Source organism: Trichinella spiralis (assembly GCF_000181795.1).
Source record: "Trichinella spiralis strain ISS 195 chromosome Unknown Scfld5, whole genome shotgun sequence".
Classification (NCBI taxonomy): domain Eukaryota; kingdom Metazoa; phylum Nematoda; class Enoplea; order Trichinellida; family Trichinellidae; genus Trichinella; species Trichinella spiralis.
In genome coordinates, this window is record NW_003526944.1 from 1,693,576 (window position 1) to 1,704,561 (window position 10,986).

Genomic DNA, 10,986 nt, shown 5'->3' on the forward strand with positions numbered 1-10,986 from the left:
AAATGAAAAGATATAATATAATAAGTGGCGTATTCAGTATATCGATCGGTGTTTAAATAAAACGGTTAAAAGAAAAGTTTATGGTATGTGTGTATAACTTGTTGTTTAGATAGAATCAAGCAGTAAGAAGAGAAAAAGAAACTACAATATTGACAAAGGACAAAACTGTAGATAAAACAAAGGCCTTGTACAAAGGAAAAAAGAAGACCCGTTGTTTTGTAACATAAAAATTTGCAAATTGTTCTGTGCAATTTGCACGATGTTTGTTAACTGCGTTTTGAGGAAAATAAAGGGGATGCTGATTACAATGTAGAACAAACGGGATTGTAAAGGTAAAAAAAACTGTAAAACGAGCGGAAAGCGAAACAAAAAAAACAGCGTTATTTTTAATAATTGAAAAAAATTATATACTTGTCAAAATGTTCAGTGGAAGAAGATTAACTAATTGCCTTTGTTGAGATTAATATACTGCTTGTAATTTTCATCTTGATGATGATTCTTCAACGTCGGCCATCTCCAGGTCAACAATCAACGGTGAATCGAGCATTTCGTTTCTGGTGCTTGCCCCTCCGGCACTTGAGCTGCATGATTCAGAATCAATCGAACTTGTCGACAAGCTGTAATCGAAATTTGGAATAAATTGACTTCTGAAATTGAATGCAGAATCCAGTGGACTCTGCGATCGGAACATTGGCTTCTTTGTCGACGGTTGGTAATTTTCCAAACCTTAATTGATTTCATTTCAATTATTATTATTATTTCTTTTTATCACACATATTATAATAATATACATACAACACATTGTATAAAGCTTACTTTTTCTTTTCAATCTAGGCGACTGGACCGCTATAGGACTGACACTTCTGAAATTGAAGAATACAAAAATGAAAATTGTCATGCAAATGGATCAAATTTATACGTCGACAATTGAATACCTACCTCATTATGATCCCTTGTCTTGTCGGGCTTTCATTAGAACTGCCGGAAAAGACGACATTTCTTACAATTTGCTGCATCGATGGTGAATAACATTGCTAAACGCGAATAAGATGATTTGCATATTTATTCGCACAAAAACAGAAAACGAATGAAAAAGTTGCAAGTCATAAATATACCTTTTCTACTCGAGTAGGTGGAGAAGGAGAACAAGAAGATGGATACGAATTTGTGAATATGTGAACGGGTTCAGAAAATGATTTCGTTCTACCACGCGCTGATCCACTCGATTCCCCATCATTCTGAAATATGCGATACGTTTTTCAACTATTAGTTTGAAAAAAAAACTAATAATTCAGGTATAATTTTGTTTTTAAACAAAAACTTCTTTTTAATCTTCCGCATTCCAATAACATACCAAATCTAAAGCCGACCAGCCGGCAGTAAGGTGAGAAGCGTCAACTAAAAATTTTTCACCAGCATAGTCGTCGGCAATGTGCACTTTAACGCACGCTTCCCGCTTCAATTCTTTCAAGCGTGGCATTATTTTTATAGGTTCAAAGAAAAAGTTACTCTGAAATTAGCAAATTTTACTGTATAAATTAATACCTGAGTTCTAGTAAAAGTACGTTATTGAAATGATGTTTCAGAATGTTGCTTCCCTGTGGAAATGATGCTTCCTACTTCGTCAAAACAATATAGCTAATTGTTTTGTATGCAGTTATTATTTAACAAGAAAATGCGAAATCTCAACTGCAGATGCATCTGTCGATGAGCCTAATTCAGTAATTACTTTTCTATAAAGTATTAATATTGGAAATAACAGCTTTTATTGATCGAAACGAGCATTAATCTAATAAAGTGGAAAAATATACGAATACTTTTTTAAGTTTATTCATATTTTCACAATGCTCTGACTTAGCAATCATTATCGAATAATAATAGAAAGCAAAATGTCCAAATAAAATTTAAAAAATCTTAAACCCTAATATGAATGTTATGAGAATGAGATGCAAATTTTTTTATCCTCTTATTATGACATTAAATCTAAATGTGATGTTGCACTTTAGAATTGTTTTCGCCTGAAGGACTGACAGACAAAAATGAATTGCACAAATGTGCATTTTTATGCGCTCGATTGATTTTCTAAAACGCTGTTGGTTAAGATGTTTGCTTTGGAAATCAAACAAACCAGATGAAAGTATTTCTATTCTCCATGCTAGAAGCTAAAATGAACACATCTGCGACGATCTAATCATAACTATTTAAACAGGACGATGCCGGCAGAAATGAATCGTTGGAATGCAGCTTGTGCAAAGTATGCGACAAGCGCAAAGTGGTACGCCTTTGTTCATTTTCTGCCACTAAACTAAAAACGACGTCTAATCAAACTGGCAAAAGCATAGTTTGATAATTATGGAAAATTTCATAAATGTACAATTGGCAAATAGATATGCCAACGTTGAGACAAGAAAAATACACCAAGAATGTTCTGAAAAAGCATCAGCTTTTGCGCGATCATTGCACAAATGCAAATTTGCAAAACAGCAAAATTGATCACAGTATAGATTTGTAGAATGGAATGGAAATTTAAAAGAAAACAAAGAAAAATACTTACAGAAGATGTATTTTCCGTGAATGAGCCGCTTCTGCACCGATTTCTCGGTTGCGGTTTCATATAAGCATCCGTATTGCTCATCGAAGGAAATTCGTTTAAACTTTGCGTTGACCGTGACATTTCGGCTGATTTGTAAAATGATGTACCAGGGGCTGAAGAAATGCAAACCCCAGATGAAGACAGCCCCGGAACCCGCGTCGATGATCCCATATTGAAGTCATAGTTTCCAGGCAGACTGCGTGGTCGTGACATTTCACAATCGTCAGAAGATTTTCCACGACCAATTCTCGATTGATTGTCGCAGTCAATAAGATCGTCCATGCCGAAAGCTTCCGCTTGCATTTCGTACAACTAATACGCAGTTATCTATTTATCAACTACGCAACAGAGCAACCAACTTGTTTTCACCAAGCGAACAGCCGTTGACAAAATTTTTTAATCAAAATCTAACCTGCATTACACACAGTATGTTTTACAGCTGCTTTGTTGAATACTGTACATGATATTACTTTTGAATATGGCATAAAAAATGACGAAAATTATTATAAATAGAATATACAATTTAAATTTTAAATAAATATTAATTTTTAATAAAAAAATAATTTTTTTATAATGAATAATTCATGAATTTTCAAAACCAAATTTTCTTATGTTGTAATTTCAAAATGTGTTATTTCTTAAAATGTATAATGTAGAAAAAAACATTCGAAACATTTTTCTAAACGTATTTATTTTTTATTAAAAAATTTTTTATTTCATTTTTTACAATAATTAGTACAGTACTTTTACTTTGTTAAAAAATAGAAAAATAATGACTGGAAAAATATTATTTAAGAAATATATTTCAAAAAAATAAAAATTAATAATAAAAGTAATAGTAATAAATGAGCAAAACAATTTATGTTTGAAAAAGACTGTTAAATTTATACTGATTGTCATTTTTTTAATTTTAGGATAAAACAAGTGTATTTATTTACTTTAAATTTATTTTTATTTACATTAAAAAAGTAATAAAGTAAATTTTTTCTATTATTTGCGATTATGATTAAATTATCTCAGTTCTTTAAATTGCAACATCACAGTATGATATACACGGTTGACCTAATTGTATGTGAACTTGATTTTCCTGTAAACCGCCTTTGTAATTTAAAGTTTCGTGAAATTTGTTATTTTAATGTAAAAATGAACCCTTTAAAGCTTCGTTGTTGTTTAGTGTTCAGTGTCAGCGCTGAATTGCCTGGTGTTTTTGTTCTTTAAAATAGGTTCGTAACTTTGATTGCTTGCTTTTCGTTTAATTTTTTTCAAATATTTGAAAAAAATATTTTATGTTTAGAAAAGTTTATACTGAAGTAGTATGCCTTCAAATTCGTTCGAAGAAGAATTTTGCAAACTATCTTTAAACTCTACCGCAGTTTCAGAATCTTCGAGAGCAAGCGAATTGTTTTCAATTAATGAACTAGAGATGTATGTTTTACCTATTATATGTATTATTATTATTATTATTATTGTTATTATTATTTAGTTGTGATAAGTTTCATAACTTAACAAGAAGAAAATCATTTTCCCAGCAAAGTGAGCTGAGCATTTCTTCTCGAAGTATTTCATCGGTGTCTTCCACTGGAATTCTTACTGTTGATAAAGAATACAGCGGTAAAAATTGCAACATTGTTCGTGCAACATTTTGTAGTGAATTGTTCAAAATGAATTTAGGCTTGTTAGCCAACGTGGAAACTGCTCATCAAAAACTCTCACAGTTGGCTGAAAAGCAAGCAGCGTTGGGAAAACAAGCCAAGCGTCTCGAGAAGTGCACTAATCAGTATGCAAATTTATTAAGCGCGGCTCGTGCGGCGTCAGAAATTTCAGGTTATCACTTGTGATTTCATTCACCTGTTTAATAATAACAATAATAATCATAATACATTTTGGATTCTTTTTTTTAGCTCCTGTTGGAAAATTTCCACCACCTCCGAGTTCGTCGTCTTCAAAAGTTTCTAGTGTTGAAGCTATTCGTGATGTTCGAATGAGCAGAAATGCTTTTTTGAAAGAAATTGCTTACACTGAAGCGGATTTGCCAACTCCAGTATTGAAAGATGTCGCCCGGCCGCAGCTTCTGTTCAACAACGACGATGCAAATTTACTACCGGAGGCCACTCCTTTGGAGGAGGATCTTGTATCCACGTCGAGCAGCACTCGAAGCAGCCTTAGAGTTTCCCTTCGTTTGAATGAATCTCAACAGGCGAACTTGGATGCATTGAAGGCATCGTTTCGGTCGGTTTCAAAGCGCATCTCTGGCTTTTCTCAGCACGATAAGGAAAAAATTTCCCCTTCAAATTCATCCTCAAAACGTACTCACTCTGAAACGCCCATCAAAAACATTGGAAAAATGGTACGTTTTTGGAAATTTTAATATTTGATTTTCATACATTTGTTTATTTTGCCCTTTGTCTTGTTTCTTAAGTATACAAAAGATGCTAGACAATCTTCCATTTTTGATTTTCACTCTGATAAAGAAGTGGATAAACATTCTCATGTTCAAAATTGGGTAGGTTGATTTATTTTACTTGCTGTATTAGTTAATACTCAAAGTGTTGCAATTATTTAGGTTAGTCGCCAAAATGTCACCAAATCGGCTTCTTTTCACTCACTTAATGCATCAATTATTATTGAACCACAGCAGCAACAGTTGAAACATCAGGTATTGTATAAAGAATATAATTTTATAATTAAGCAAAACAAGTCGAACTATATGGCAGTTAACATATGCATGTTGTGTATATATATATGCGTGTATGTATAGGATGTAACAGTTGATAAGAAGACGAAGAGTAGAATGGAGGAGGAGAAATGTGATGTAGTGATGCAAAATAATTTTCCTCAGAAATCAAAGGTTGCCTTATTTCCCTGTAATTTGTCTCCAATTCCACGTGTACAGGTAAAAACAGTTTGTTGAAGTGAAAATTTCCTTCATCTTGATCTTTACTTGGAATCTGTTCTGTTGGTTTGCAGAAATCTGTTGTCAAAGAGAAGCAACGTTCACTGGCTGAACAGAAGAATGTTTTGTTCAATTCTTTCCAAGCGCTTGTCCACAACGATCCAAACGACAAGCTAAACGAATCTTCTCAACGTTCAGCTTCGGTCAAATCATCCCAAGTAAGCTTTCTTGGGATTCTTTTCTGTTATGGATTTTTTTTACAATTTTTTCATCTTTTCAGAAAACCGAAATATGTTTCATCGATGAATACGTTGAACGTGAACTACCTGATGTGAAAGTGGTTTCGAATTTTTCTGTTAAACAACGCAAAAGTGTCACACCGAAGAACGACCATACTGTAGCGTCGATTCGATTCCCTTCAAAGCTCCCATTTTTGCCTTGCAAAGTTGGTTGTTTGTTTTTTTTCAAATCACGAAGTTTATGCAAATTATTTCGTCTGATTTTAATTTGTGTATGTGAGTGTTTGTTTTTCTTTTCAAGACATCCAATAGTCACAGTTTCTACGCGAATGTGCAAGAATTGTTGCAAACTATCAAATTGAACGCTCCGTCGTTGTATCAATCTTGTATTCGTTCAAAAATTCCACTGGAAAAGGAAAAATTTATTCCAAAATTTGTTGAACATTTGAAAGAAAAAATCGACTCGCTTTGTTCTGAAATATGCGCCGATTTGAGGTTTGTGTAAAAAGAATAATTTTATTATTATAATTTTTCTTTTGAATTTCAAATTATTCTGCGCAGAATGTTTGACAAAATTGAAGAAGAATTATCCGACTGTGTCGATGAAGATCGACGACAAGAACTCATTGTTAGGCGTGCCCAGTTTGCCAAAAGCATTGCAAATACCGACGCAGAGATACGGTTCATGAGAAATCATTTGGAAAAGGTATTTGAATTGAAATATTTAAATTTTGTTTTGTTTGAATTTTGTTGTTGGTGTTAATTGTTTGTTTGTTTCTCATTTACAGCTAGAAAAGGATTGCAACGGGAAGAAAGAATTTCGCAGTCGGTCAGTTTCTCCACTCCATTCCAAAGAATATTTGTTGAATCACATTTATCAGCCTACTGTATCGAGCTTGAACAAAGCGCGTCCTTTGCATCACAGTGCCTACCGCCCACGTGGAAATGTTTGTCAAACTAGAGATACACTGCGTGATATCAAAGCTATACAAGACATAATCAAAGGGAAGTTTAACTGTTGTTAACTGTTTTTATTGGTCTTTTTTTTTATTTTGCTCTGTTCTACCTACATTTTCTGACAATGTTAACTTTAATTTGTTGTTGATTAATTTAATTGCATCGATGAAAAGGAATTAATATTAAATAATAATAATAATGTTTATTTTTTTTAAAGTTTATCATATTATTATTGCACAGACGTGTTCAAATTTTAAATTTTTAACAAATGTAAGACCACAAACTGTTCATTTACCAAGAAAACCAGTTTGGCAAATAGTAAGTTAGAAATGAATTTGAATTTCATTTTTTGTAATATCCTGATTTAGATGAAAACTTTGAACGCAACAGTCGTATCATAAAATACAGCAAAACAGCAATCGAGGAGCATATTATCCAGACAATCAGGCACAGGCTTATTTGATTCCAATCCAACCAACCGTTTTTGTCTTGCCTGTATTCGACTGCGGCGTTATCATTCCAGAACCGTTGAAATTTTGGATGAATCTCTTTCAACTCTTTGTCGTTGGAATTCATTTTCAGTTCGGAGTAAAATTTGACCAAAAATTCCAACACTTCCCCATTATTCCAAGATTGTTCATCAGAGCCACACTTGGGACACAGTGAATTTGGTGGAAATTGTTGCTTGGGATGTGTCGGATCTTCGCTGGGCTTGCCTGAATAAAATGACAAACAAATCATGCACATTGAAAAAGTGGACAATCTATGAGAAAGAGAGAGACGGAGCAGTTGAACCTTTCAGAAAATAATTAGCACGATTATGAGAACGCCACAGCCAAAGCACAACATCTTCGGCATTTTCGACGTTTTCGTCAATTTTTGCCGCTCCTTTTCCAAAATTTGTGGCACATTCTTCGCAGCCGAAAAATTCCCTCACGTAACCGGCAATATGCTTGAGCACAATTTTCGGATCAAAATTATTCTCTACAACAATTCCCAGTTCAGTAGAAAAACTCATCCGCTAATTACCGTAATCAATCACTTTTCCCGTCCATTTTGTAAGCATTCACAGTGACAGTATGGAAAAGCATCCACAAACCGCACGGATAGCCACGATATTCAGAACTGCTGCCTTTACATGTTACCCAGTTTATCGCTGATGGAAAATTTTCCCCCTGAAAAAAAAGAAGGTAAGCGAAATAGCATTTATTTTACTTTATTTCTGTATTAATTTATTATATACCTTGACCATTTGCAATTGATGGGAAAAATCCTTTGACAACACTTGTTCTTGGTCAGAAAACCACTGAACAAGTTGATCAAGCACTTTGCTTACAGTCTTCATTTCGGGAGGCAAGTACTGCAATTGCAACATTATCAATCAATGATATCAACAATCAATCAAATAGATTTTCAAATTTACTTTCGCAGTTGTGCTCAAGAAGTTCTTCAACGCTGTTAATTTTTCACCTGTGATAACTTTTCTCATCGGGATTTCATGTTCTAGCATGTAGCTGAGCGCAGATTTCAAATCGCTCAAATGTAGCTGTTCTTTAGGAGCGACAAAATTATCATTATTCACTCTGAAAAAGAATTAATTTAATTTTCAAAAATGCATTTTCATAATCTCTTTCTTCTTCTCTTTACTTCTTCTTTTCATCCTTCTTTGTGTCTTCAATTTTCTTTGTCAAATCAACTGAACAATACACTCTGACAATTTCACGCATCATATTCAAATTTAAGGGTTTACTAAAAATGATTATATTTTTTTTCAAAACAAAAGACAAAACGATTAAACAATTTATAATGATTTACGGTGATTCGTAGATGCTTTGGTATTCTTTGCGCTTGAATATTGCCAAAGTAGGAACATTCAACTGTTGTTGTTTAGCATACTGATGCTGAGGTGTTGCCAAACGAACGAGAATATTTTTATATTTCATCGAATCCAATACTAGCTGTTCTCCAAGAAATTCTTTTGATTCAGGACTTTGGAAGACAATTACAACGTTGTTCAATTCTTCTTCATTTTCAAATAATGATTCACTGCCAGTATTTCTAATAGAAAGTATTCAAAGATAATACTTTGGATAAGTTAGTTGATCTAGATTAAATTTTACTCTTCAATGTAATTCAAATTTGGCCATTCACTGTGCTGTTTCTCTTTATACTCTTTCACAATGAGTTCCGTTAACTTTGTGAGCAACTGATCAGTCGTTCTCGGATGATCTTCAATGAATACTCCATCGTTTGCAGAAGAGCTTTTCACTGGAAAGTACTTAAACAAAAAAACGGAATAAACATTATTACAAAAATATCTATCAGAATATATATCTTATTTTTCTTTGTTATAAGGAGAGGTCAAATAGCCGATTATACTTTTGATTTTTCGACAATAGTTATATTTTCAGCTTGTATTGAAAACAAAATGAGAATACATTACAACAGTTCAATTTACCTTCAACGATGGAAATAGTTCTATTGAATGATCCGTACAAAGATCATCGTTGTCATCATCAGCACAGTCAAGGGCAGCAAATTTGACCACACGTGACCAATCTGTTTAGAAAAAGAAAAGGAAACCAAAATGGACATTTAATATTTACTTGATCAACAAACAGTATAGAAAATTTGCTACACTTGCCTGCCGTTTGCTGTGCAAATTCTTTATATGTAGGCGCAAAGCTGATACAATGTCCACACCATCTGTTGTAATAAAGTACAATATAAAGAACAGGTTGATTGTAGATAATTTTGTCGAAATTTGTTTGGCCGAGAATATCAACTTGATCTTCTTCTGTGAACAAGCCTCTATCTGGTACTTTGGCTACATTTCTACTTTGAGCTAATGGTAAAGTTAGTAGTAAAAATGACACAAAAAGTTTATCCATGGCGCAAAAAAACAAGATACAGGCGTGTGTGTATATCGACGAAATTCAGTTCTGCTGATGTCTTCTAGTGTTTCGACTGAAAATTTTCATTTCAACATAAAAATGATGCTTATGGTGTAAATATTACAAATATTACACGTCAAGTAATATTTACGTACTGAAACAGTAAAATAATATGGTACATTCACTTGTTTAATCAACTGTGATTTTGGTTTACGGTAGTATTGCAGGTAAAATAAATAATTATCAGGCACAATTGTTTTTACCAATTGTTATGAATTTTTTGAGATGGTGTAAATATTTTTCATTGATGAAATAATTTTATAAATAGAAAATAGTAAATAACTGTTATGATTATAGAAATATTTTTGTTTAAAGTATTAACTTTTTGGAGATAAGTTTTAGTATTTATAGTTTTAGATCATTATGTATTTGGAGCTTTTTGACGGTTGAAGTGAAAAAAGATTTTTTTGTTTGAAATTTAATGAAGAAAATTATTTTCATTAAATAGGAATTAGGACTTGGGAAGGAAAAATGTGATGTCAGCCAGTCGAATGCGGTCATTGGAAATATCGTTCGTGCATTTTCATGTATTATAATATTGTGCTTTCTTTTTCTTCCTCTTCTTCTCAGTGGAAATTAGATCAAACATGGAAAACCATTAAAGCATCATGTTTTTTTTGCATGTAGTTTTTTTCTTGAAAAAATATTCAACTCGTGCATTGGATCGAGTGGAATTGTCGGCAAATTTCCCTTTCTTTGCAACCCACATTGACTCTTTTTATTTGCAATTTCATCATTTGGAACACGTATGCTATTATTGTTGACAATCTTCTCTGCAAACACAAATTTTGACGTGTAATTTGTTAACAATACTCTTTCTCTCTTTCTCTATTCACTGTGTCAAAATTATTCTCTTTTAAACTATTATCAACTCTACTGTTCCAATTGAATAAAATTCTACGTTCGAATTTTGTATTTTTATCATTGCACATTTATGATTATCAGTTTATTTTTTCTCTATATTTTTCTCTATCAAATCACTTGTGGTCAAACGTTCACTGTTTTCTAATACAAATGTAGAATTGTCTCTTTGTACTTGTTGGCATTCTAATTTCAAATAAATTCAATTTGAATTTCTTACTGTAAGTCTGGTTTTCGAGTGTCAACAACCGATTACTACAACTCGCATTATGGTAATACCTTTTTTCTGCTTTTCGATTATCTGAGTTTGTTGAAACGACAACAACAACAACAACGGAAATTTACTTTCACGTGTTAAATTAACACAATCGTCTTGTAGTGGTGAAATGATGTCATGTTTATTGCTTGGATATGTGATTTATTTGGGCAACTGGGGCGTTCTCATTTTTCTGGTCATTTGTTTCTTTCCGTTCGGTTTATTACCAACAA

General features: G+C 32.9%; 3 protein-coding genes across 3 annotated transcripts; 1 reads left to right on the forward strand and 2 right to left on the reverse strand.

Annotated features, from left to right (window-relative positions):
- Positions 1 to 481: 481 nt before the first annotated feature.
- Tsp_04047 (hypothetical protein) lies at positions 482 to 2,896 on the reverse strand. Its single transcript, XM_003374813.1, has 6 exons — positions 2,555 to 2,896; positions 1,355 to 1,510; positions 1,116 to 1,238; positions 940 to 1,034; positions 817 to 863; positions 482 to 726 (listed from the first exon to the last, which is right to left on the reverse strand). The coding sequence occupies exons 1-6, from the start codon at positions 2,894 to 2,896 to the stop codon at positions 482 to 484; spliced, it is 1,008 nt and encodes a 335-aa protein (XP_003374861.1).
- A 1,358-nt stretch (positions 2,897 to 4,254) lies between these two features.
- On the forward strand, positions 4,255 to 6,750 carry Tsp_04048 (hypothetical protein). Its single transcript, XM_003374814.1, has 10 exons — positions 4,255 to 4,417; positions 4,495 to 4,940; positions 5,013 to 5,096; positions 5,157 to 5,249; positions 5,352 to 5,486; positions 5,561 to 5,704; positions 5,767 to 5,931; positions 6,027 to 6,220; positions 6,287 to 6,431; positions 6,514 to 6,750. Exons 1-10 carry the CDS (start codon positions 4,255 to 4,257, stop codon positions 6,748 to 6,750), a joined length of 1,806 nt encoding a protein of 601 aa, XP_003374862.1.
- Positions 6,751 to 7,716: 966 nt separating this feature from the next.
- On the reverse strand, positions 7,717 to 9,573 carry Tsp_04049 (putative thioredoxin). The gene is made up of 8 exons (XM_003374815.1): positions 9,375 to 9,573; positions 9,141 to 9,241; positions 8,803 to 8,960; positions 8,498 to 8,740; positions 8,330 to 8,431; positions 8,106 to 8,265; positions 7,926 to 8,042; positions 7,717 to 7,857 (listed from the first exon to the last, which is right to left on the reverse strand). The coding sequence occupies exons 1-8, from the start codon at positions 9,571 to 9,573 to the stop codon at positions 7,717 to 7,719; spliced, it is 1,221 nt and encodes a 406-aa protein (XP_003374863.1).
- Between the last annotated feature and the right edge of the window lie 1,413 nt (positions 9,574 to 10,986).

Excerpts from the sequence above, each read along its gene's own strand:
- Tsp_04047 (XM_003374813.1), bottom strand. The coding sequence starts at position 2,896 with ATGCAAGCGGAAGCTTTCGGCATGGACGATCTTATTGACTGCGACAAT. Across the intron at positions 864-939 it reads AGACAAGGGATCATAATGAG|AAGTGTCAGTCCTATAGCGG; the intron begins GTAGGTATTCAA and ends CTTCAATTTCAG. Across the intron at positions 727-816 it reads GCCTAGATTGAAAAGAAAAA|GTTTGGAAAATTACCAACCG; the intron begins GTAAGCTTTATA and ends AAATCAATTAAG.
- Tsp_04048 (XM_003374814.1), top strand. The coding sequence starts at position 4,255 with ATGAATTTAGGCTTGTTAGCCAACGTGGAAACTGCTCATCAAAAACTC. Across the intron at positions 5,097-5,156 it reads ATTCTCATGTTCAAAATTGG|GTTAGTCGCCAAAATGTCAC; the intron begins GTAGGTTGATTT and ends GCAATTATTTAG. Across the intron at positions 5,250-5,351 it reads AGCAACAGTTGAAACATCAG|GATGTAACAGTTGATAAGAA; the intron begins GTATTGTATAAA and ends GTGTATGTATAG.
- Tsp_04049 (XM_003374815.1), bottom strand. The coding sequence starts at position 9,573 with ATGGATAAACTTTTTGTGTCATTTTTACTACTAACTTTACCATTAGCT. Across the intron at positions 9,242-9,374 it reads CAACAGATGGTGTGGACATT|ATTGGTCACGTGTGGTCAAA; the intron begins GTATCAGCTTTG and ends TTTTCTAAACAG. Across the intron at positions 8,043-8,105 it reads TCTTGAGCACAACTGCGAAA|TACTTGCCTCCCGAAATGAA; the intron begins GTAAATTTGAAA and ends TTGCAATTGCAG.